Source organism: Polypterus senegalus, chromosome 8, assembly GCF_016835505.1.
Source record: "Polypterus senegalus isolate Bchr_013 chromosome 8, ASM1683550v1, whole genome shotgun sequence".
Taxonomy (NCBI): domain Eukaryota; kingdom Metazoa; phylum Chordata; class Cladistia; order Polypteriformes; family Polypteridae; genus Polypterus; species Polypterus senegalus.
Genome location: NC_053161.1, coordinates 181,807,964 through 181,835,954, shown reverse-complemented (window position 1 = coordinate 181,835,954; position 27,991 = coordinate 181,807,964). Strand labels below are relative to the sequence as shown.

Genomic DNA, 27,991 nt, shown 5'->3' with positions numbered 1-27,991 from the left:
TTTCAAAAGCAGAGGGGTCAAGATTATTTTTCTTAAGTAGTGGTTTATCTACAGAAGTCTTAAGACAGTCTGGGAAGACTACCGTATCTAATGACGACTTTACTATGTCAAGAATATTATCAATTAGCACGCTCGATACTTCTTTGAAAAAATGTGTTGGTATTGGGTCAAGGACGCAGGTGGAGGGTTTTAGTTGAGAAATTATTTTATGTAAATCAGGTAAATTTATCCTAGAGAAAGAGTTTAATTTGTTTATAATGGAGTACTGGGGTTTAGGAGGATCCTTAGTGTTGGGGAGATATACTATGTTACTTCTAATATCATTCATTTTTTGATTGAAAAATACAGCAATAGCCTCACAGGTTTTACTGGAAGTACTTAGGAGGCATTCCTTTGAGTTACCTGGGTTTAGTAGGCGATCAATCATCGAGAATAAGACTCTGGGATTACTAGCATTGTTATTTATAATCTTAGAGAAATAGCAGCGCCTCTCAAGACGGACAGTGTTATTGTATTCTTGTTATTTTAACTTTTAATATTTCATAGTGGATAGTTAGTTTAGTCTTCCTCCATTGACGCTCAGCTCTACAGCATGTTCTTTTTAAATCAGACACTCTTTGGGTCTTCCTTGGTATAACAATACTATAAGATTTTTTAACTGTCTTTTCAGGTGCAACTCTGTCAACAGCAGCTCTCACTTTAGTATTAAATCTTTCCACCTTATTATTTACATTATCCTCACTGTTATAGTTGGCACTATAAACAGACTGATTGCTTAGAATGTTAGTAAATTTTAAAGCTGCTGATGAGTTAAAGAAGCGTTTTTTAACAATATGCTTCTCATGAGAATTTTCTATCATTATTTCTATACTAAAAAGTAAAAGAAAATGGTCTGATAGACCCGTATCAATGACCTGCTTTATATCAACTTTTAGTCCTTTAGTAATTACTAAGTCTAACTTATGACCTGGTTTATGTGTAGGCTGATTAACAAGCTGTCTCAAATCAAAAGAGTCCAAGAGGTTCATAAATTCCCTTACTTTTAGGTCACACTGATTGTCGATATGAAAATGAAAGTCGACAACTAGTAAGAGTGTGTCTGTAATGGAAGGATTTTTCTAAAGAGAGGAAGGGAATCAGGAGAGCAGATGGGCGTTGATCGCTCCAGTGCAAACCCAGCTGCATTACTAATGTTTTGGGAGAAACAGCCGGGAATGTTCTAAAGATACAGCCAAGGTTATGCTGACTTGTTTTTCACTTCGAGGGGCTTCACTACGCAACTCTTATTTTTGTGTGCCTTCTGGTACTAGACGCCGTCTCCGTCAGGGCAAAGGGGCATGCTGACTTGTTTTTCACTTCGAGGAGCTTTACTGTACACAGCTCTTATTTTTGTGTGCCTTCTGGTACTAGACGCCGTCTCCATCAGGACCAAGTGAAAAACAACACTGCGTCCCGTGGAAAGGTGTGTACTGAAACTGATCACTTCTGTATACACTGCTTGCACGTAAGCCGCTTTGGGCAAGGATGCTCAATTAGTATATAAGGGAAGGTTTCGCCCTCATTTTTTTTGGAAGCTCAACCGTGGGGAATGCGCGCACCGCCCGGTACCTTTGAGTAGGCTAATGAGTTGATCCTCTGACGAGACTGACATGCGGGCTCCCTCAGTCTACTGGTCTAGGATGATGGCTCTGGATCTTTTGATAAGCACAAGTTTGTGTCTTTTGATACTGCTGTGATAGTACTGTAAGCATACGTTTGTTTCTTTTAATATATTACTGTAAGCATATACTTGTTTCTATAATCTATCGCTACTGCATTATATGTATTTAAATGTTATAATTGAATAAGTAAATTTTATTGAAGTATCGGACCTCTTCTCTCTGATTTTTGCCCACTTATTCTAAAGAACCCCTTGAACTATTTTCCCGAATCAAAACAGTGTCATAATGTCAATTTTAATTACGAACTAAGTCAGAGAATTCCTCAAAGAAAGATGCATTAAATTTAGGAGGTTTATACATGTATAATACTAGAACGTGAGAATCTCCATGAATAGTAACGGCGAGGTACTCAAAGGACTTGAATTTACCAAAATTGACATCTTTACATTTTAACCGGCTTGAGTAAATGTTTGCTAGTCCGCGGCCTCTCTTTCCTTGGTGATCCACACGAGTAAAACTGTAATCCGGAGGCACAGATTTGATTAAAACAGCTGCGCCATCTGAGCTAAGCCACATTTCACAGTGCAATAAAATCTATTTTTCTATCACTAATAAGATCGTTGATAAAAAAAATGTCTTGTTAGTTAAAGCTCTAACGCTTAATAGTGCCATATTTAATCTTTCGGAGGGGCAGAGAAGAATAAATACTATGTGCGTTACTGATATTTGGAACAGGAACTAAGTTATTTTTGTTAGCGCCGCTCTGTGTGTATCTTTTGTTTAATCTATAGTCTGTTTTAGTAGTTTTAATGCATTGTTTATCTAAAGTAGTAATTGTAATTAAATTATTGGTGTTTATGCCATATTGCCTTGATTTTCTATGTACATTGAGATTGGTTATTAGAGTATTCATGTTGTGCACTTTTACGGAAGATTTTATTAAACAATTATCATGTCCTAGCACAGCAATAGCATTTCGGAAGGTGTTAAGAATAGAGATAGATAGTCAAGATAAATGAATTACCTTAGATATGTTTTTGGAGAGGACCCGGGCACCAAAACTATTCGGATGCAGGCCATCACGCTTGAAGAAACGCAGCCTTTCCAAGAAGAGGTCCCAGTTGTTGATGAATCCGATGTCTTGATTCTTGCAGAAGCCATGCAGCCAGTTGTTCAATCCAAGCAGACGACTGTAGTACTCATTTGATCGTCTGATGAGAGGTAGTGGACCCGAAATGAATATCTTTGCCGATGGGGTCCTCTCCTTCGTGTCTTAGTGCTGCAAAGTCAGCCTTGAGGATTTCCGACTGTCGGTGTCTTATGTCATTTACGTCCGTGTGCAATACAATTGCTCCAACTGCCCTCTCCTTCTGCTTCTCGTAGATTGCCGGCGCACGTCTCATCACATCTCATACACGAGCACTGGGAAAACAAGAAACAAAAGATTTTCGATTAGGGCATGCGACATTGAGGTTTCTAACAATCGAATTACCTACCACTATTACATCACCAGGGGTTGAAGGCAAACTGGGGACACGGAGAGGGTCAAACCAGTTCTGAGTCGAGATGCTCGCCTGTGCAGATGGAGGTGTTCTAGCCTTGAACCCCCACCTGCATAACTGAAATACGCCGAGGTCTTTATCAGTGTTGTCGTCACTCCTACAAGGCACGGGGGTGAAGTTTACTTGAGCGGCACAATGCGGGGTTGATGTTATGCCGATTTTAGATGGCGAGGATGGTTTATCCAGCAGCCGAGCCTTCAAATCCCTAAGATATCTTCGTCTGGACAGGAGTTTCTGAATCTGTTTGTCGTGTACCTGGAGTTCTTCTATGACGACGGCAACGCAATTCATCTCACTGTCGGCCATTGTCTGCTTCCACTTCCGCTTCGTGCCTAGACAGCCGTCCAGGACACACGTTTAAAAGCACCAAGAATAATATTTAATAATTCTTTTGAATAAAGTGCACAAAGCACTGCACACTCCACAATTCTCAATAAACAAATAAACAATAAATAAATTATAAACAATAATAAATCAGTAACAATAACCAATCCTCCACTCCCAGCAGCTCTGTCACACTTCCTCCCAACTGCCAACTGCCAATTTGTTTGACTTCATTGTTTCTCAGTGCTAGGATTGCCCGTGTACTCATTTGTTCAATTGATAACCTTTCATGATGAAATTCTTCAATAAGATTTGAACATAATATGTCTTCTTTAATTGGGCACTTAAAGTGAGGAAAACATAAAAATTTATAAGAGCTGAGAGTGAAGGAACTGTATCTGTCAAAAGCATTCATACGAATGAGAGGGCCGTGGGTATGGCTGAATATGGGTGAGAGGAGGGCGGGACTAGAAAAAATCTCATATCAAAAGTCTCATCTTGTGGGACTTGAAAACATCTCAGGATTATATATATTGTAAAAGCCAGCCTGACAACAGACAGACAGACACTGCCCTTAAGTCCACCACACACGGTTTATTTACAGTATGTACAATATAAGTGTCCAAATAGTCCTGCACACACACAGTGCTCCAGCACCAAACACCCTTCAGTTCAGGGCCTCTCAACAGTCCTCCCTGAGCCTCCTTTCCTCCTCACTCCCGAGCGTTGCCTTCTTCCACCCGACTCCTGCTCCCAGCCCCTTTTATCTTGTCCCGGATGTGCTCCAGGTGCCTGATGACGAACTTATATCATATAATGATGAAGTTATATGTAAAAAGTTGTCTTATTTACAGTACAGTACAATACTAAAACATTTTCTTAAACAAATATGATAGTTGACCAGTCTGTATCATTCCTAATCAATCTTCTAGTTACAGAGGCGCAATCCCAGTCACTAACACATTTACCATGTAGCACCCCCCCCCCACAAAGTAAGAACACATTACATCTTAATTTAATATTTAATCAATTAAACCCCTAAACCCGCAATCATCAACCAAAATAATAGTTGAAATTGTTACTCATATGATTTGTTTTGTTATACACATGAAACAAAATATATATTTACACTTCAAACACTGCAAGCCGCTGACGAACCCCTCTCTTTGTCGCCAGTCTGTAGCAGCGAAAAACGAAAAGCAATAGAGTTTAACAGACGTCATCGACCTTGATCATGAGTTTGTTTCAGTTGTGTAACGCTAATGCAAATGGCCAGGAGATGTCACTAGAGAGGTGAGTGTCAAATGCTTCGACACAAATGATTCAAATGTTTCTATGCTTCGTGAGGCTTCACTCTGCCCATCACTAGGCAATTCAAGCCCTGCCGATCCAATAAGCTACTCATGATATGCGGTGCCAGCGAGCTTTCCTATCAAACATGTCGGTGGACATCACTCATAGCGTGACAAGACAGCCTGGTGATAATCATTGATTTTGAATTAATTACCCCACAAACACAAGCCAAACCTTCTCTGCCACAGCAGCTTGGTTTTGTTTATATCAAATGTTTAATTTTTAAGCATACTTTCAGTGCTTGGCGGCTACAAACAGATGGGTGATGTTTATACTGAGGCTGAACTTGCAGCTTGGGGGGGCCTTAGTGGTTTCGATTGCCCTCTGCTTCTGTAGAGACTTCATAGAGCAAGAAATGGCGCTGTATATTGTACACAATTTTTATGATTTTCATCATTTGTAATGGTTCTAAATTATGTGTTTGCATGAGGACACCTGATTAAAAATTCAATTGCAATTAATCTCTCAGTTCAAATTTGTAATTGAAAGTCACTATGTATTTATTGCAATTTGTCATATTTCCTTCAAGCAAATTAATATTTTTCTTTAAAGCAGAAATAACTCAGGGATTACTTTCTAATATAAAACAGTTTTAATAATCTGTTGCCTATGTATATTAAATTATTTTGGTTTCTTTATTGAACAGTTTTTTGTAACAGAAACAAATGAAGAAACACTACAACACTAATTAGTGAATAGCTCAAAGTAGGATTAATTAATTAATATTTTTGAGCCACACAACAATGCAAATTAGTTGGAACTTTCATTGGTTATGTCAATAATTCTGTCTTTAAAATGATATGAAGATGAAAAATAAAACATTATTGAGTTTCTGCCTATTTATTTAGCCAGTTGCTTAAGCAGACTTCAGTTTATTTCCATCAATTGTTTAAGTGTTGATATCCCAGATACAAAAACAAAAGTTCACAAGCGACCAGTGCTGGGAAATGTTACTTAAATTAAATTCATTACATTGCTCATTACTTACAAAATCCTAATCTCCTCCAGTTCAGCGCATTTCTTTTCTTCAATTGTCTCTATGGGGGGAAAAAAACCAAAGGGTCGGAGTGAAGCCGTATGCACACTGCATGTGTTTCTGCCATGATGTGATTTAACTGATCGGTTACTTCACTGCATTTCTCAGTTTCCTATCTGTGCTTTTCTTGGAGCTCGTGATGGACAACACATTACCTCTGAGGTGAGCTGGAATCCTCGTCTCTCAGCAGCCTTGGCCGAGTACTTCAAGCTTAGTGCACTGAGCCCGTTGTCTGAAAGGCCGTAACGGCGCCCACAGATGGGTTTTCCTGAATGTGAAGATGTCAGCTCAGATATTCTCTTCTACATCGATGCCCAGTGAACTAGAGATGAGGTTAGGCTCCTCCGCACACACTGCCTTGTCAATTTTGGTCTCGGGTTGGTCAGTTTAGCTTTCGGCTCAAAAGACCATGTAAAAGAGGGGTTTCACAGACCTCTGGAAAATGTGCTAATTCACAGGGTTTGGCCAACAGAAAGCCGAGTGCAGGAGTCACCGTCAGATGACTGGAGATGACAGACAGGTGATTCTAATTTATTCAAAGCAGCAAATAATATACAACAATAAAGTAAGCACACTGTAGGTAAACCAAGACAGTGGAATGCAAAGTCTCTCGGGAACAGGAAACCCCATCTGTTCAAAAGGCGTGACTTTACTAAACTTTTTGACAGGAATAATAATAATATTTACTGATGCTGAGGAGACTTACAACATTTGAGACACAATTGCTGGCATTTCTTTTGCTTTTCCAGTATTGGCACAGACAACTGAAGTGACCTCCTCATGGTGACACACTTTCAGTGCCTATCAGACCTAACATATCAAATCCTTTTGAAATTCATTCTAAAACATTCTGACAGGTTAACATTGCTAGTACGTTATAAAAGCTCTCTGAAAGAAGATTTTCTGAGTGAAAAAGAAATTCCACCTTTACTTTAATATACAGTGCATCCGGAAAGTATTCACAGCGCATCACTTTTTCCACATTTTGTTATGTTACAGCCTTATTCCAAAATGGATTAAATTCATTTGTTTCCTCAAAATTCTCCACACAACACCCCATAATGACAACATGAAAAAAGTTTTTGAGATTTTTGCAAATTTATTAAAAATAAAAAAATGGAGGAAGCACATGTACATAAGTATTCACAACCTTTGCCATAAAGCTCAAAATTGAGCTTAGGTGCATCCTGTCTCCCTGATCATCCTTGAAATGTTTCTGTAGCTTAATTGGAGTCCACCTGTGGTAAATTCATGTACAGAGACATCCTGGATGAAAACCTGCTCCAGAGCGCTCTTGACCTCAGACTGGGGTGACGGTTCATCTTTCAGCAGGACAACAACCCTAAGCACACAGCCAAGATATCAAAGGAGTGGCTTCAGGACAACTCTGTGAATGTCCTTGAGTGGCCCAGCCAGAGCCCAGACTTGAACCCGATTGAACATCTCTGGAGAGATCTTAAAATGGCTGTGCACCGACGCTTCCCATCCAACCTGATGGAGCTTAAGAGGTGCTGCAAAGAGGAATGGGCGAAACTGGCCAAGGATAGGTGTGCCAAGCTTGTGGCATCATATTTAAAAAGACTTGAGGCTGGAATTGCTGCCAAAGGGGCATCGACAAAGTATTGAGCAAAGGCTGTGAATACTTATCTACATGTGATTTCTCAGTTTTTTTATTTTTAATAAATTTGCAAAAACCTCAAGTAAACTTTTTTCACATTGTCATTATGGGGTGTTGTGTGTAGAATTCTGAGGAAAAAATAAATTTAATCAATTTTTGAATAAGGCTGTAACATAACAAAATGTGGAAAAAGTGATGTGCTGTGAATACTTTTCGGATGCACTGTAAAAACAGTTCAGTAATTAACTATTTAACACCAAAATAAAATGCAGGTATTTCATAACATTTATATTTTTGGGGTGGTATGCCATGACAACGGGTTGATAGCCCCCAATGTAGATCTTCTCCAACAAAGCCCACTTCTGGAGGTGGCACCCAGTCTGAATTCTTTTCTGGCCCAGAGGACTCCGATTTGTGAGAATTGTTGGCCACATCCAGTACTGCAATATGGCAATATGTGCAGCAAAGTGTAGTCTTTTTAATTTTTTTGTATCTTTTAGATATAAATTTTCCAAAAAGCAATTGTTTGTGTAAACTTAGTGTCATATTTAGGAGTATGGATGCTAATTAATGCGACTCCTCACAGACGCCAGGCACCCTCAGGCGATGGTGGATGCTGTACAGGTAAGTCAGCTCTCTCCAAGCCTTTTCTACTTTTATTCTATTTATTTGACATGTATATTATTTGGCAATTCCATCCATCCATCCATTTTCTAACCCATTGAATCCGAATACAGGGTCACGGGGGTCTGCTGGAGCCGATCCCAGCCAACACAGGGCACAAGGCAGGAACCAATCCTGGGCAGGGTGCCAACCCACCGCAGGACACACACAAACACACCCACACACCAAGCACACACTAGGGCCAATTTAGAATCGCCAATCCACCTAACCTGCATGTCCTTGGATTGTGGGAGGAAACCGGAGCGCCCGGAGGAAACCCACGCAGACACGGGAGAACATGCAAACTCCACGCAGGGAGGACCCGGGAAGCGAACCCGGGTCTCCTAACTGCGAGGCAGCAGCGCTACCACTGCATCTTTGGAAATTCTCAAGTGTTAAATAAGTTATGTAAACCCGAGTTCTTATATACAGTTTTGTAATGTTTTATTATAAAAAGCAAACAAACAAAAACAAAATCAAATTTAAAAAAGCATTTCTTCTTTTAGTGCGCTGCCACAGTGATGAAACATAATTCGGCGTGGTGTACAGTGTTATCCTCCCTGGACTGGTGGATGTCAGGGAGAAGTGTATTCCTAAACCTTGTAGTTACAAACAAAGAGGCACAAACTTTAGTTTGCGTTCCGCTTGGCTGCAGGATTTAATCTCATTTTTTATAACCACAAACACATGACATTTATTCCAGAGTTAACACAATAAGTCCGTAGTTTATGTAACACTAACTGTAACAGCTCATGTTACAGTCTTTATACCATATTTTCAAGTACTGTATTAACAATATTACAGAACACATTTAACTCCATATAAAATTATCCAGCTAACATCTGTTTTTTTTCTTTAAAACCCTATGATTGAAAACTTATCACTTATCAAACTGCTCATATTCAACAAACACATAAACATACCGCAATACATTGACATAAACCAAGACAAGATGTGTTTCAGCCCTTTAACGCCTCTGGTGCTTAATGTGAAAACAACCCTCGTGGCTTTAGCTCTTCCGGGTACAGCTAAACATCTTATTTTCATCAGATTACACAAAAAATACTAAACTCCCAGCTTTGAACGTAATATACACAGCTTCACAACATTCTTATGTCTTACTCGGGAGTATTACATCTTGTTTGGAGGAATATTAACCCACCTGTAGTTACAAACAAAGAGGCACAAACTTTAGTTTGCGTTCCGCTTGGCCGCAGGATTTAATCTGCCACGCTTGCCTCTGTGGTGTTTTATGGTTCCTCCCTAGCGATAGTGCCATCTAGTGAACTGTTTGGGTATTTTCCTTAACACAGTATTCAGCAGAGCACCAAACACTATGAATTTGACATTCAAACACTGGAAAATATTAGCAAAAAAAATAAAAAAAATATTGGGGTGTTTTATTTTATGTACATACATTTTTTTAACCTTTTACAACAGCATGATCATGTGTATATTTTGGTTTTTAATTTTTATTTTACATTATTATATATTATTTATATATATTATTTATTTACATTATTACATTACAGTATTAATAGTTTGTGTTTATAATTATTAGTAATTGATTTGCTATTTAATAAGCATTGGCGAGAAGCTGTTTGTATGAAACACTATTCTATTTTTTTTTTTTGATTTTGTCAAGTTTTTACATTTTTTGTTATATTAAAATAGCAAAATGTATAATATTACAAAGCTAAACTATTATTTATTGTGTGAGGCCATGTATATTGTAAAGAGTTTTTTGTTTTTCTTTTTTTCTGATGAAATGTGTATAATATATTGTAAATAGTTCTATATGTATTACGTATGTTATGAAAACAGAGCTAGGCGCATGGTGGAGGCTGTAGGGGCTTTGGTGAGAAGCCATTTGTATGATGCCCTGTTCTTTATTTTGTTTCTGGAGAAGGAAAAAGGATATAAAGGTAAATGTTTCCCGACATGTTGATTTGTTTTTTTGACACAACACTTATCAGGATGGATTTGAGTCGGTTACATGTGCTTACTGCCCAGGCAGGAGTGAACCTTACTCTTTAGTCAGGACAGTTCAGTTTTACTTGTCTCCGGTGTGAATTCTGGTGCGTCTCTGAAGTGTACTACTCTGACAGATTTGTTTGCCACGTTCCAAACAGCAATATGGCTTCTCTTTGAGATTCATTTCTTAACAATAGTTTAGTTTGCTTACTTTTCAGGACACAACTGAATGTCACTCTTGAGTCCTGAAGGGTTCTTGTTTTTCTAGACTGAATTTTGAACTTCTACTGTTTTTATTCTGTTGTGAACTCTCGTGTGTATCTTTAGACTATCCATCTGTTTACCACATTGATTACAGCAATATGGCTTCTCTCCAGTGTGAACTGTACTGTGTTTCTGAAGACTGCTTATACGTGAAAACTGTTTGCCACATTCATTACAGCAATATGGCTTCTCTCCGGTGTGAATTCTCGTGTGTTTCTGTAGATCGCTTATATGTGAAAACTGTTTACCACATTCATAACAGCAATATGGCTTCTCTCCAGTGTGAATTCTTGTGTGTCTCTGAAGACTGCCCATCTCTGAAAACTGTTTGCCACATTCATTACAGCAATATGGCTTCTCTCCGGTGTGAACTCTTGTGTGTATCTGAAGATCTCCTTTTTGTAAAAACTGTTTGCCACATTCATTACAGCAATACGGCTTCTCTCCAGTGTGAACTCTCATGTGTTTCTGAAGAGAACTATTTTTTGGGAATTCTCTGCCACATTCCACACAGCAGTGATCTTTCTTTCCTGTGTAAAATTTAAAAAAAAGGAAAAAAAAAAAGTGCTTATTTTCAATTCACTGCCTTATTATCAACATTAACTCACATTGAATACATGATGGCTGAAATTAGGAACAACCTTTGATCAGCATAAGCAATTATAAAACTTTTGTTGTACTTGGAAAATACACTTAATTTGTTAATTTTATGTCCTTTATTACAACTGCTCAGTAGAGCCACATGTAACATATATGAAAGCTGTTTCTTATGCAAAAAGTTAGGATTTATAAAACTAGAACTTGCCATTTAAATTGGCTCAAAGTTACATCAAGTTTTGAGCATTTGTAAGTCCCATGCAGACTTTATTTATTTGTTTTGGCAATTTAGCAACTCCAGGTGGAAAAACGAAGAACTGAATAGAAAATCTCATTTCATTGCACATTTCACATTCTGATGTTTGACAGGCTACACAAGGAGTGAGTTTTGATGTATCACAATGACATTTTGGCTAATAATTATGACTGAATTCTAAGCCGATTTAAACTCCCTACTGTCATCCTCTTTGAAGTGTGTGCTGAACTGCAGCCTTCCTTACAGAGACCACCATACAGAAATCACACAATCCCTTTTCTCTTGCAGGTCTTAACAGCTGTGGGTTATTTGGCGATGGCGGCTTTTCAGTGTGAACTGCCTGACTGGTGAGGAATCTCTCAGTCACCCTGAGCCACGTAATGCCATCTGTATGGGATGGTATACTTAAGATGGTAGAGAGTGTCACAAACTCGACACAGAGTCATAGAAAGGTTTGGGGCAGCCACCCGTATAATTGATTTCCTGGTGGCAAAAGTCATTTTTAAATGAATACTGCACTGATGTGCACATAACCGAGTCCAAGACCGAACTGAGGGAATAGAGAAAAGGTACAGGCTTTTAAAGAGTGAAACAGGAAGTGAGACCATAGGGATCGGGCTCATGGTTTTCAGCCATTGGTTCGAGCCCAGACGAGACATCACAGGGGCCGGAGCCGGCAAGGTCTCCATCCATAAGCTCAGTCCCGGAAGTGATGTCAAGAGAGCCAGGTGGAATCTTCCGTGAATGGTCTACAGGAAAGGGAGAGAAAGAGTCAGTACACTCTACCACATCCCAGCATGCCTCGGAACTGCCTTTACTCAATCCTTTTAGCTGCCTACCATGCGCACGTGTGTGACAAGAGATACATGCAATATCGTTACCATCAGGCTATGCAAGTTGTGATCAAAAAGAAATCTGCAGCAACGTCTGCTGTCTTCAGCAGTGGTGGTCGTACTTGCCTACAAGTCCCTTTATTATTACTGAGCTCACCAGTGTGTTCTCTCTTGTTATCAATATCCCAGACAGTTAAATTGGGTTATCTTAAGGTTATCCAATGTCTCTAATGATTTCATTATTATTTTCCAGCTTCTTTGACTTTCATTGGCACAGCTCTTGCCCTCATGTTGAACAATGGCAACTACAGAGACCAAAGATAGTCTGTAGGTAGGAGTAAGCTGAGGTGTCTTAGGCCTGCAAGACTAAAGCAATGAAACACACCTGAGGAATCACAAACACCTCTGGCACCAATTGTCCCAAACATTACGGTGCCCTGAAATGGGAGGACAATTCAGAAAAAGTGCTATAACTTCTACAAGGTGCAACTGAAATGTTCGCAAATCCCCTTGAATGAAAATCAGTAATTTGTATTTTAATTACATCTGAATTATTTAATTTGTAATTTTATATGGTGGATTAAAGGAGTAAATGCAAGAAGAATGTTTCATTGTCTCAGCCATTGTGAAGGTTACTATCTAAAACAGGATAGCATGCCAAGCATGAAAAGCGCACCTTCAATAATTAGAATGTGTCATGACATTTATCCACACTTGAACTAAAACCACTTGACAACAAAACAAACAACAAAATGTCTTCTTTCATTCACCAAAGCAAAAGAGAGCAATGGATAAGTGATGCCTCAGTGCATAGGCCAACAGAAGCTACAGTGACCTTGGTGAAAAATTAGAAGATGAGAAAACCGAGGAAGAGCACAGCTGTTGGTGTTTCAGCTCTACAGGGGAGTTACAGGTGACACCAGGACTGGCAACCTTTGTGACACGCTGGTGACATTTATACTCACCATTATAATGTTAAAGGGTATCTACTGTCAGGACTTATTTATGTTGAGTAAGCTAAAATTTCACAGGTTTTGCTGTCAATTTGATCCAATGTGTGTTTTCATGTATGTAATTATTATCTCTGTTATGGCTGCAAACATCAAGCAGTCCAAGCCTGCACTCAATGAAGAGCACTATGAAGTAGAAATGCAACTGAATTAAACAGTAGTGTTACACAAATTAATCAGTCTTGAATTAAAAATGCCCAGTTTTTGCTGTTTATTGTGAAATCGGCTTGTAGTTGGTTGACTGGTCTACCGATTTCATGACATGGAATATGTTAAGCTCAGGACACGCGCAGCACTGACAGAGTGCACAGATTGGAAAAAGATGCAGAAAATAACTGCTGTTTGGAAATATCTTAAAAAAGACATCACACAATCTAATGCATTTCTGGATACATTACAGATACCACAAATAGATACTCTCAGTGCAGAGGAACTGGATAAACCTCTGGCGCTACCAGAAATACTAGATGCTATAATGTCACTTCAGAGCGGGAAAGCAGCAGGCCCTGATGGCTACCCTGTAGAATTTTCTAAGAAATTCTCCACTCAGCTAACTCCCCTCTTAATAGCAACATTTACTGAAGCTAGAGACAATGAAATTCTACCTCAAACGTTTCACCAAGCATTAATCACCATCTTACCTAAGCAAAATAAGGACTTATTTAGTGTGCATCATACAGGCCAATTTCACTTATGAATAATGATGTTAAGATACTCTAAAAAAGGATGGAGAAAGTGCTGCCTTTGGTAATATCACAAGAACAAAGTGGATTTATTAAAGGTCGACATTTAGCTTCCAATCTTCGACTCCTGCTTAATGTAATATATTCACCAGCAAAGTCAAACACCCCAGAGATGATATTATCATTGGGTGCATAAAAAGCATTTGACATGATTGAATGGAACTACCTTTTCACTACATTAGAGATATTTGGGTTTGGCCCCAACATTTGTGTATGGATCAAACTACTGTATAACAATCCAGAAGCTTCAGTTTGTATTAACAACATTTGTTCAGACTACTTTAGACTAGAACGTGGTGCCAGATAAGGATGCCCCTTGTCATCATTGCTATTTGCAATCGCCATTGAGCCACTGGCAGTTCACTGTCGAAATGCTTACCAGATAAAGGGGATTATCAGAGAAGGACTGGAACACAAAATTTCACTATATGCAGATGATATGGTACTGTATATATCAGACCCACAAAATACTGTGCCTGCAGTCTTAACAGCACTTACAGAATTTCATAAGATCTCTGGTCTCAGAATTAATCTAAATAAAAGTGCACTCTTTCCAGTGAATTCTCAAGCATACGATATTAGCTTTGACACCTTCCCTTTTATCATTGCAGATCAGTCTAAATACCTAGGGGTAAATATAACAAGTAAATATAAAGCTCTTTATCAACAAAAATTTTGCCATCTGTATGGAAAAAATTAAGCAAGACTTACATACAGTAGATGGTCAACTCTTCATCTCACTCTAGCTGGAAGAATTAATGTTGTTAAGATGACTATCCTTCCTAAGCTTCTATTTTTATATCAAAATATTCCAATATACATCAATAAATCGTTTTTATGCAATCAGATTCAACCATAGCCTCATTTATTTGGAACTGAAAACATCCACGCATCCAAAGAGCGACCTTACAAAGACCTAAGGCAGAAGGTGGCAATGGTCTACCTAACTTTCAGTTTTACTACTGGGCAGCAAACTTACAAGCTATTAAAACCCAAACATAGACACAAATGGATGAACATACACAGGCTTGGCCAGCAATATAAATAAAATCCCGTAGTACTTCTTTATATTCCCTACTTTGTGTCCTAATAAATGTAAGTTAGTGCTTCACTCACTCAGAATATGGAACCAATGTAGGAAGCATTTTAAGATAGAGAATCTTTTAGCTGTGGCACCTCTGTATGAGAACCACCTTTTTCAACCCTCACAAACAAATGCAGTTTTTAATATCTGGAATACATTTGGGATTAAATCACTAAGAGATCTTTATATAGACAACATCTTTGCATCCTATGAACAATTACATTCCAAATGTAACTTTCCAGCAACACATTTCTTTCACTATCTTTAAATTAGAAACTTTGTTAAACAGCACCTGCAAAATTTTTCTCATCTCGCACCATCCTCTATGCTGGAAAAAATATTGGTCAATTTCGTGGACTCAGACAGTATTTCTGCAATATATAGAACTAGTAGAATACCCAGCGCTTCAGCAGCGGAGAAGTAGTGTGTTAAAGAAGTTATGAAAAAGAAAAGGAAAAATTTTTAAAATAACGTAACATGATTGTTAATGTAATTCTTTTGTCATTGATATGAGTTTTGTTCTAATATCCATATATATATATATATATATATATATACTAGTAAAATACCAAGGCCATAGGAGAAGTAGTGTGTTAAAGAAGCAATGAAAAGAAAAGGAAACATTTTGAAAATAACGTAACCTGATTGTCAATGTAATTGTTTTGTCACTGTTGTGAGTGATGAGTGTTGTTGTCATATATATATATATATGATATATATATGTAAATATATATATTTACACACACACACATAAACATATATATATATATACATATCTATACATATACACATATATACATACATATATATCTACATATATACACACACATATATACACACAAATACATATATATACATATACATACATATCTACATATATACACACACAGCTATTTCAGATCAGTGCAATACGCTGTTTGTTAAAACGGTTGACTCCGCCTTACGTGCAATAACAAATCAAATCATTCAGTTGTCTTTGCTCATATGTCATTTTAGAGCTGGACGCCTGGCATCTTTTTTTGGCCACAAGTTCGTTTCTGTTTGGTGTGAGGTTCTGTGTTGTGGAGATTCTCAGGATGGATTGCAGGTGCTCATCAGTGAGGCGACTCCTGTGTGCTGTTTTGTTAGTCTTTATCACTGAGAAGAGCTTCTCACACAGATATGTGCTACCAAACATGCACAAGGTTCGAGCCGCATGTAGACGGACTTTTTGTTCATCAAAGTCACCAAAGCGCCGTGCAAACTCAGTGTGCAGTGCGCTCAGTTTATCAGCAAAGTGCGTATTTGGGAACACCGTAGTGACGACTTGGTTTAACATTACTTGGCAACAGGGAAAGTGGGGCAAGGTGAACTGGTGCATTTGTGTCTCCCATAAAAGCAGCTTCACTTGAAATCACTTTGTGATTGTGCACGGATTAAAACGTCCGCTGAAGTGTCAGATTCTTATTAAATTATGCTGTTTTCTGTATCTTCTGAATTGCATTCAGGTTACCCTGATGCAAGGCAGCTGAAGCGCTGCATTATGGGATCTGTAGTTTATTGTGTTACCAGCGCTTCATATACCCGGGCTTTAATAACAATAATACAGTATATAAAATGATCTCGGGCCGGATATAATTACACGCCGGGCCGGATGTGGCCCGCAGCCCTTGAGTTTGACACATATGGACTAAATAGAACTTGAAAAGATATATTTTTTCAAATGTGATCGCGCAATTCAGATAGAGTTGACGCGAGACTACAGCCTGCATGCCTCAATGAGTCATCCTCCTCGCTCTTACTTTTTACCGTTCATCTAATGAATACACTGAGTATGGCTTTACCAAAACAATCATTGATGGCGAATAAAGTATCCATTATTCGAGTATGTAGAGTAGGATATATATATATACATATATATATACCCGCGTCGCAGCGGAGAAGTAGTGTGTTAAAAAGGTAGAAAAGAAAAGGGATCATTTTAAAAATAACGTAACATGACTGTCAATATACAGTATTTGTTTTGTGAGTGTTACTGAGTGTTGCTGTCATCAAGGATTTGATTATCATTATTTCTTTCAATCAGGTTCGTATTTGTAGGATGTGTTGTGTTCAAGTTACATTCCGTGTTTGTCAATCGTTGTAAAGATGACAGGTTTCATTCATCGATTCTTTCTTACTGCATCAATAAACAGCTCGTCTTCTTCTTTATCTGAGACCTGACACACTGCATGCACGGGTTTTTTTACACTGTCTTCCTTTAGCGGACATTGACTTTTTCCACCGTGTGCTTTGTTTCCACAGTAGCTGCATTTATGAATATGCTTATCAGACGCTTCATATTTTTTGCTGCCTTTTCAATTGTGTAATTCGGTTTTGTTCAGCTCTTTGGAACTGTTGCTTTTATCTGTGCACTGCGCCAGTTCACGTGAGCCACTCGGTGTACTTGCATCGAAGGTTCCCAGCTGTGCTGGTGCCATCTCGTGCTATGTCCATGGCTGTATTTAATGTTACCTTAGTCCTGGCACTTAAAACTTTCTCTCGCAGTTTCGCTGAGTTTGTGTCAAACACCACCCTGACCATCTCATCTTCCTCGCCATAAGCACAGTCCTTCACCCGTGAATATTTACCCGTGGCAGTTTGCTATTGGATTGCCGCTGACGGACGGCCTTATATGGGCAGGCACTAAATTACAAACGCCAGCGCAGCCTGTCTATGAACTTAATTTAAAGTGTAGGTTTACATCGTGCTTTGTTTCCGAAGTAGCAGAACTCATGAATATGGTTGTATATGTCACTCGCTCGCTTCTTATTGTTTCGCTGCCTTCTCAATTATATAATGCATGTTTTCTTCAGCGCTTTTTTGAGGTCTTCCTGGTTTTCTATGTACTGCGTGATTACGTGGGAGGCGTGATGATGTTACACGAAACTCCGCCGCCACGGCGTTGAAGCTCATCTCCTTTACAGTAAATGGAGAAAAACTGCTTCCAGTTATGACCATTACGCGTAGAATTTCGATATAAAACCTGCCCAACTTTTGTAAGGAAGCTGTAAGGAATGAACCTGCCAAATTTCAGCCTTCCACCCACACGGGAAGTTGGAGAATTAGTGATGACTCAGTGAGTGAGTCAGTGAGTGAGTCAGTGAGTGAGTGAGGGCTTTGCCTTTTATTAGTATAGATTACTAGCAAAATACCCGCATTTCGCAGTGGAGAAGTAGTGTGTTAAAGAAGCAATGAAAAAGAAAAGGAAGCATTTTGAAAATAACGTAACATGATTGTCAATGTAATTGTTTTGTCACTGTTGTGAGTGATGAGTGTTGCTGTCATATATATATATATATATATAAATATATATATACATTTACACACACACACACACATAAACATATATATACATATCTATACATATACACATATATATACACACACACATATATACATACATATATATATCTACATATATACACATACATACACATACACATACATACACACACACACACACACATATATAAACATATATATACATATACATACATATCTACATATATACACACACAGCTATTTCGTATCAGTGCAATACGCTGCTTGTTAAAACGGATAACTCCCGCTCTTACGTGCAAGTCTGCGTGGATATTATGAACTATCGTATTTGTTCAAGTTCTATTTAAATTTTAAAAAGAAGGAATTTTTATTTAGTCGACAGAAATATCTTTGGTAGGAATGGTAAAAACAGACAGGAATATTATTCATGAATAAATCAACTCAAACCTTAAACAACTTATAATATTTTGCTCTCCATAAAAATATATCCTGTCAAAATTATACAAATTCAAATATTAACATGCTGCATAACAAAACCTGGAAATATAAATAAAATGTGTTCCTTTCAGCAATAACAAATCAAATCATTCAGTTGTCTTTGCTCATATGTCATTTTAGAGCTGGACGCCTGGCATCTTTTTTTGGCAAGAAGTTCGTTTATGTTTGGTGTGAGGTTCTGTGTTGTGGAGATTCTCAGGATGGATTGCAGGTGCTCATCAGTGAGGCGACTCCTGTGTGCTGTTTTGTTAGTCTTTATCACTGAGAAGAGCTTCTCACACAGATATGTGCTACCAAACATGCACAAGGTTCGAGCCGCATGTAGACTGACTTTTTTTGTTCTTCAAAGTCACCAAAGCGCCGTGCAAACTCAATGCGCTCAGTTCATCAGCAAAGTGCGTATTTGGGAACACCGTAGTGACGATTTGGTTTAACATTACTTGGCAACATGGAAAGTGGGGCAAGTTGCACTGGTGCATTTGTGTCTCCCATAAAAGCAACTTCACTTGAAATCACTTTGTGATTGTGCACGGGTACAAACATCCACTGAAGTGTCAGATTCTTATTTAATTCTTCTGCTTTCTGTATCTTCTGCATTGCATTCAGGTTACCCTGATGTTTTGTCTCATAGTGCCGTCTTAGATTAAATTCTGTAATTACAGCCACATTAGCTCCACAAATGAGACACACGGGTTCAGTAAACATATACTCAGCCTCCCATCGGTTTTAAAGGCTCTATTTTCAGAATCAACTTTTCTCTTCAGCATCGTTGAGCTAGCTTCGCAATAACTTGCAGCATCATAAGCTAGACTTGATTAACGCGGTAAGTGTTCGGCAAGGCAGCTGAAGCGCTGCATTATGGGATCTGTAGTTTATTGTGTTACCAGCGCTTCATATACCCGGCCATTAATAACAATAATACAGTATATAAAATGATCTCGGGTCGGATATAATTACACGCCGGGCGGATGTGGCCCCCTTGAGTTTGACACATATGGACTAAATAGAACTTGAAAAGATATATTTTTTCAACATCGAGCCTGTGCTATTGTGGTTTTGCCTGCATGCCTCAATAAGTCATCCTCCCCTCGCTCTTACTTTTTTACCGTTCATCTAATGAATACACTGAGTATGGCTTTACCAAAACAATCATTGATGGCGAATAAAGTATCCATTATTCGAGTATGTAGATCGGGGTATATATACATATATATATATATACACCCGCGTATCGCAGCGGAGAAGTAGTGTGTTAAAAAAGCTATGAAAAAGAAAAGGGAACATTTTAAAAATAACTTAACATGACTGTCAATATACAGTATTTGTTTTGTGAGTGTTACTGAGTGTTGCTGTCATCAAGGATTTGATTATCATTATTTCTTTCAATCAGGTTCGTATTTGTAGGATGTGTTGTGTTCAAGTTACATTCCGTGTTTGTCAATCGTTGTAAAGATAAGAGGTTTCTTTCATCGATTCGTTTCTTACTGCATCAATAAACAGCTCGTCTTCTTCTTTATCTGAGACCTGACACACTGCATGCACAGGTTTTTTTTACACTGTCTTCCTTTAGCGGGACATTGACTTTTTCCACCATGTGCTTTGTTTCCGCAGTAGCTGCATTTATGAATATGCTTGTATTTATCAGACGCTTCATATTTTTTGCTGCCTTTTCAATTGTGTAATTCGGTTTTTGTTCAGCGGTCTTTGGAACTGTTGCTTTTATCTGTGCACTGCGTCAGTTCACGTGAGCCGCTTGGTGTACATGCATCGAAGGTTCCCAGCTGTGCTGGTGCCATCTCGTGCTATGTCCATGGCTGTATTTAATGTTACCTTAGTCCTGGCACTTAAAACTTTCTCTCGCAGTTTCGCTGAGTTTGTGCCAAACACCACCCTGACCTCATCTTCCTCTGCATAAGCACAGTCCTTAACCCGTGAATATTTAGTGGGAGTTTGCTATTGGATTGCCGCTGACGGACGGCCTTATATGGGCAGGCACTAAATTACAAACGCCAGCGGCAGCCTGTCTATGAACTTAATTTAAAGTGTAGGTTTACATCGTGCTTTGTTTCCGAAGTAGCAGAACTCATTAATATGGTTGTATATGTCACTCGCTCGCTTCTTATTGTTTCGCTGCCTTCTCAGTTATATAATGCATGTTTTCTTAAGCGCTTTTTTGAGGTCTTCCTGGTTTTCTATGTACTGCATGATTACGGGAGGCGTGATGATGTCACACGAAACTCCGCCCCCACGGCGTTCAAGCTCATCTCCATTACAGTAAATGGAGAAAAACAGCTTCCAGTTATGACCATTACGCGTAGAATTTCGAAATGAAACCTGCTTAACTTTTGTAAGGAAGCTGTAAGGAATGAACCTGCCAAATGTCAGCCTTCCACCCACACGGGAAGTTGGAGAATTAGTGATGAGTCAGTGAGTGTAGTATAGATTTTACAGTCCCTCCCTTTCAAAGATCCAAGAGGACAATGGAAAAAAATCTCTCACTCAACATATCAGAAAAGGAGTTGAAGGTAGCAATGCATAGAATCCACTTGAGCTCCATATGTGCAAAGCATACAATTAGTCAACTAAAAATTATATATCAAGCACATCTGTCTTGTTTAAAACTGTACAAAATGTTTCCAGGGCAAGATCCAACCTACGAATGCTACAATCAAGTCGCAATCCCACTGGGTCACATGTTTTGTGCCGGCACCAAATTACAATCCTTCTGGACAAAAAATTTGTAAGTGCCTATCAGACAGCCTTGGTGTCACAATCCGTCCTAATTAACTAATAGCTGTGTTTGGTGGGCTCACAGAGGGGCTTAAAGTGGAGAAAGATAAACTGTGATTGCCTTCACAAGGAGAGAAGGCAGGAAGCAGGGAGGAAAAAGTCGGTGCATGAACTAGCGAAGGTGCTCATAGTAGAGAACACCTACAGCTGAGCAGTGATCCTGGGTGTTTGGCCAGCACCCCAGGAGCAGGCGGTAGTGGTCGCTCCCGCTGAGCATTATTGAGGAGTGGGAGTGACCGGAAGGAGGATGGCTTGCCACATAAGGCTGGTAAGGCAGTGGGAGTCGGGACGTGGGATGTAAAAGCCCCAGCATGAACGACCTGGTTGCTGGGGAGCCCAAGTCACAGTCAGGTGAAGCTTACCGGATCCAGGGATCAGCGAGGTGAACAGACCAACAGGAGAAGGCAGAAAGAAGGTCAGCTGCAAGTAAGGTGGCTCCCCTGGTGCATAGCTTGGATGGGAGAAACAGGGGAGTCACCAGTAGAAAGGCATTGTTTTAACCTCGTTTTTTAAGGATTTATTTATTGTTTTTAACCTCCACAATTCACAGCATTTTATTGGATTATTTATTTGAAGATTTTTGAGCAACGCTGCACTTATTTATTTGAACACTGTTTTGATTTTGATTGTTTTTTTTAATAAAGCACTTTGCACTTTTTGCACCATTCCCTTGTTACATTTTTGTGCCTCACTGTCCAGCTCATCGGTGACATTACCGATGGTGTTGGGTTCAAGAGCTCCCAAAAGACAGATGGGAGTATGGAACAGAACCCACATAGGCACAATAACACATACCTCGACATCCCTAGAATTAGCCTAGTCACTCTTCACTGGACTTGTCTACCTCTGCTAGGTCTGTTTTCTAGCCCGGATACTAAAACTGCACACAGTACTCCAGATGAGGCCAGTGGTGTTTTATAAAGCCTCTGCATAACCTCCTGTGACTTGTACTCCACACATCAGGGCGCTAAATAACCTGACATTCTCTTAGCCTTCTTAATGACTTCCGAACTCTCTAGAAGTTGGTGGTGATGACTTTACTACAACTCATAAATCCTTCTCATAAGATCTTCCATTGTGTATACAAACCATACATTTTTACTTCCTACATTTAATACTTTGCATTTACTTAAATAAAATTTCATCTTCAACAAATCTGCCCAAGCCTGTGTACTGTCCAAATCCCTCTATTGTGATGATTCAACAGATTCTCGATTATCTGCCAAATCCACCTACCTTGGAATCATCTGAAAACTTAACCACCTTGTTATTTTTATTCCCATCCAAATCATTGATATCATTATGCTACTCGATATTCAGAGGCTGTTCCCTTGCGCTCAGCCACGTCTTAAGCTATCGCACAGGAAATTGTAGGGGTCTTTGCTTGTGATGGCATCCCTAAAGAAGTCCTTACAGACCAAGAGATATCTTTCACGTCGGAAAACATTTAGGGAAATGGCCAAGTTAGTTAAAAAAATAGCATTTGAAGTCCGCGGTGTATCATCCACAAACCGATGGTTTAAAACCAAATGCTTTGCAAGGTGGTCAGCAGGGACAGGGTTCTCTCCTTTTGAATTGTTATAAGGATGACAACCTCGGGGAATATTGGATATTTTAAAAGAAGGATGGGAAGAAGAGGCTCTTCCCTCTACAAATATATTGAATATATTGCGCACTTTCAAGATAGATTTGGGAAAATTCAACCGATATTAAAAAGCCACTGTCACAAAGATGAGTTGCAGATATCATGAAGGTTTGGGGCAGCCAACTGTATATTGTTTCCCGGCTGCAAAATTGAAGAAAATTGAAAAGAGATGTTCACAGGTTTGAGTCCAAAATAGTTTGGATATTATCGAGGTAAGATGGCAGCTTTAAAGGCAGGTAAGGGAAATGACATCATCAGACCCGGAACCGGAAGGGTTGTCATCATTGGTGCCAGAACCCTGCAGGATTTTCCATGCAGAGCCATTGAGAAAGACAGTCAGTGCACCCTGCTGCCCCCTGGACTGGCGTGGTATTTCTATCATTTAGGCCATTCATCCAACCATCCATTATCCAACCCGCTATATCCGAACTACAGGGTCACGGGGGATTGCTGGAGCCAATCCCAGCCAACACAGGGTGCAAGGCAGGAAACAAACCACGGGCAGGGCGCCAGCCCACTGTAGGTAGGCTATTCAGCTCTCTCCCAATCAGTTGTCTCCCAATCACACGTGTCTGACAATATATATATATAGCAGTGGCCCTCACACTAGCCCTTGTAGGACATCACTCTTATAATCACCCAGTTCTGATAGGGTTCTTCACACCATAACCCTCCACTTCCTGTGTTTAGCCAATTCTGCACCCATCTGCACACCACACTGTGAACTTTCACTTAATTTAGTTTAGCGGCACCTTATCAGATACTTTCTGAAAGTCCAGATAAATATTATCATCTGTTCCACTTTGATCATATCCATTGGTTGGTTCCTCATATATTTCCAGCATGTTAGTAAAATGTAACCTCCCTCATTTGAATCCATGCTGACTGTTAAGTAAAACTCCTGTTCTTGCCATGTGTCACTCAATCTTTTCCTTAATAATTCCTTTCATTTATTTTCCTGTGATGCAAGTTAAGCTTACTGACCTGTTGATACTTCAGTTTTCCCAATCACCCTTTCTATATTAATGGGATTACATTTTTCAGTTCATAAAAATTGTCCCACTGTGCAGTGACTACTATAAACTATCCATCAGAGGATTATATATACTGTATATTTACTAAACTCTGTAAGCATTTGAGGATAAATAGCATCTGGTACTGGTGATTTGTTTGATTTCAACCAATTCAATCTTCGCAGCACTTCTCTCTCTACAATTTCCAAATCCCTCAGTACCTCCTGTGGTATAGCAGTTCATGTCAAGAGGCCATTTTTAAAATAAATAATCGCTGCACTCGTGACTTAGCGAAGGAGCATGGTGGTGTGTGGCCGAAGCAGTTCCTGGGGAATTCGTGATGTGGCCGTTTCTCACCTAAGTGCACAGGTGAGAAACCATCCGCATCCATAATTGTTCCCAGGAGCTGCTGATTGCCACAGCTGCCTCGTCCTCATCATAAATAAAATCGCGAGGCGGCTAGGCTAGGAGAGGGATGAGAAATGAAGGAAAGAAATGGAGGTTGCAGGAGTGTGGAAGAAAAACAGGAAGCAGTGAAGAGAAAGCCAGTGTGTGTTAGAGAGAGAGAGAGCGAGTGAGTGAGTGCTCACAGACAGCTGGACAGTGAGGCCTAGCAGGGTGTTTGGCTGACACCCAAGGGCCGTAGGTAGTGGTCCCTCCCGCTGAGCATTTTATGAAGAGCGGGAGTGACCGGAAGAAGGATGGCTGGCCGTGTAAGGCCAAGAAGGCTGCGGGAGTCGGGAGGCTTTGAAGATGAATTTCCTGGCGTGAGCATCCTGGTTGTTAGGGAAGCCAACTGTCGGTCTGGAGGGAGCTGAACCGAAGCCAGGGATTGGGAAGCCTCCAGATCAGTGGTGGAAAGGAGGTCAGCTGCAGGTAGGGTGACTCTCCTGTTGCAGGGCTCATATAGTAGAAGCAGGGGAGCTGCCAGGTAAAAGAAGACATCGGGCTTTGTGTTTAAAAAGGAATGCTTACAACATTGTTTTAACCTCGTCGTTTTAAAGGATTTATTTATTGTTTTAACCGCCACTTCACCCCTGTTTTATGAATTATTTATTTATTGAAGATTTAAAGCACTGCATTATTTATTTGGACACTGTTATGGTTTTGTTGGTTTAAATAAAAGCCCTTTGCACTTTTTGCACAATCCCCTTGCTATGTTGTGCCTCACTGCCGGGCACTGGTAACATTACCGACGGTGACGGGTTCAAGCGCTCCCAGTAGCAAGATGGGAGTGTTGAGCAGAACCCGCATCGTCACACCTCCTTAGTAGTTCCTGTTACAACTGAGAGGTTATCCACTTTTTCAGACATGAAATCTTCAGAAAATGGAAAGTTTAGAGCATTTTATATTTCACTACCTGAGCATTGTAATTGCCCTTTATTTTTCATGTGGCACTTCACTTCCTCCTTGACTGTTATTTTACTCCTAAAATACTGAAAGAATGTCTTTGGCTGAAATATTTCTCTTTAACTGTCTTTTAGACAAATCTTTCCTAATGTTTGCTCTCAAATGCACTACTGTTAGCATTGGGGTTATTCATCTTAAATGATTTATTCAATTGTTCTTTTTTTCCTTTGCAGCTTCTTTTTTACCTCCTTATTTTCCCACTCCAGAGATTTTATTAATTGCTTTGAATCCATCCCGCATCATATGTAAAATGTTTAACTTCTTTCTGCTAACAAATCATAGTAGCTTTTGCCTGCTTATTGCTGTGACACTGACTTGCTGGCAACTTCAAAAGCTTCCTCCGCCCTCCGCCCCACAGACTCAAGGTTGGAGTAAGACTGGAGTAACACCTGCTGTTGTGTGAATCACAAAAAAAAAAAACACCCTTGTAAATAGAAAAAAGAAAAAAAAACGTTAAAAACTATTAAACTACTTCACTGCTCCTTAATAGCTACCCCAAAAAAAAAAGTGTTTAGGAGCAAAAGTCATATTTAATGCACACTCAAATAAAAGGAGCACAGACTAGCACAGAACACACAGACTTTGTCATTTTATGATTTAAGAATGATGTCAGCATGTCAGTCTAAGTTGTTTCTCCAATCCACTACTTCAATGTGTAATCCACAGGTTGGCATTTCATCCAAATACTTCTGTAAGGATGTCACAAGAACCTTAGAAGAACTGAAGAGATGTGTAAAGCTGGCAAATGTGATAAAAGAATTTTTGAAGACCTGGATGTTCATCAGTGCATGGAGAGCCATACTGTCTACGAAAATGGAGGAAACTCACTACTGGAAAGGGCAACCCACAAAGATCACAGCATGAAAGCAGAGATGAATAGGGACCCAGACAGGCAGAGCAAAGGGCCTGCAGAGGTCTCCAGGACTTGAGAAAGTCTCTGTCCTTGTGTTCTTATGGAGAAAAACATTAGAATGTAGTTTACAGAAGGGCAACACCAAGGAGATCAACTCAATCTAGCAAAACCATCACTGCACATCTGAAAACTTGTAAAAGATCATCACGATGTTCCAGAACAGACAATGTTCTATGAATGAATGAGACAAAAGTTGAAGTCTTTGGTCAAAACATGCAACACCATGTTTGGAGGTAACACAAAAGTGGACATTGATACTAAAGACTCAAGGTGAATGGAGCATCATGGTTTGGCCTGCTTGTTTCTTCATGGCCTGGAACACTTGACATGATCAACGGTCACTGAATTGAAAATATTATCAAGAAATCTGACAGAAAAATATCACGATAGTAGAAGCTTAACAAAGGTTGAGTGATGACACAGGACAATGAGCCCAAACACAGGAAGAAATCAAAAACAGAAAGGGTTAAACATACGGTAACTGGTGTTCTGGAATGGCCAATAAGAGACATGAGATGCTGTGGCCTGACCTAAAGAGAACTGATCAGAAAAGGGCTCTCAGGGATGAAGGAACTGAAAAGGTTTGGAATGAAGGAATGGGTTAAAATTCATTGCTGATCAGTAGCTACAAAATTTTGTGAAGGTCATTACTGTTAAAGAAGGGTCAACCAGTCTGTAAAGATAGGAGGGTCAGGGAGTGGACTGTGAATGTTTAAACGATGTGTTCAGGACTGACAAGCAGCAATCCAATTGTTTGTGTTATTACAGTAGTTTAGGACAACTGAGGCTGTCTGTAATCAGAGCTTAGTTGAAGATCGGACTACATTGTTAAGAGGAATTAATATGGATACCCAGGAAATTCCAGAGGGATCAATACCTTTGTCTTGCTCTTGGACATTTGTATAGCACTCTTTATCGAGGATAGGCTGAGGACTTCTGCATAAAGTCACTATAATGGAAGAATAGCAAACTGCTAAACCTTACATAACAATAGATAAAATCTCAAACTATATTTAAACACACAATAAAATAAAGTATTTTCACTCTATTTCTAAGTTTCTCCTAAGAATCACAAGATCCAACTTTTGAAGCTCATAAACCCCAAACCTAAATCTTACACATTTTTATTTTGCACTTACTTTTTCCAGACTTCTTTGAAGGTGGTCGCTTATTTTTCTGAGCTCTAACAGATGTAGTTTCCTCAGCCCTCTTTGGTTCAGACTCTAATGATTCAGACTTCACATTGATAGAAGGCTCTGGAGATGAACAGTGTCTGCTATGAGAAGAGTCTAACCTGGTCACCACTCCATCTTGACACCCATCATGAAGGTTGTCTTCTTTTACACTGTCCAGATTTGTATGGTTATGTGTCTCAATACTGACAGACGTCTCTTCAGGTTCTTCTTTAATGCCCACTGACTGCAGTTCACTGTCCTCCTCC

The 27,991-nt window shown here is 39.4% G+C and overlaps 2 protein-coding genes across 2 annotated transcripts in view; one reads left to right on the top strand and one right to left on the bottom strand.

Annotated features, from left to right (window-relative positions):
- Positions 1–27,991, top strand: part of LOC120534744 (gastrula zinc finger protein XlCGF26.1-like) — a 534,784-nt gene that overhangs the window by 324,046 nt on the left and 182,747 nt on the right. The window lies entirely within an intron of this gene.
- Positions 10,456–27,991, bottom strand: part of LOC120533664 (gastrula zinc finger protein XlCGF57.1-like) — a 160,296-nt gene continuing 142,760 nt past the window's right edge. The window contains exon 5 of the mRNA XM_039760563.1: positions 10,456–10,847. Within this exon, the coding sequence (XP_039616497.1) occupies positions 10,456–10,847 (392 nt within the window). The remainder of the gene's footprint in view (positions 10,848–27,991) is intronic.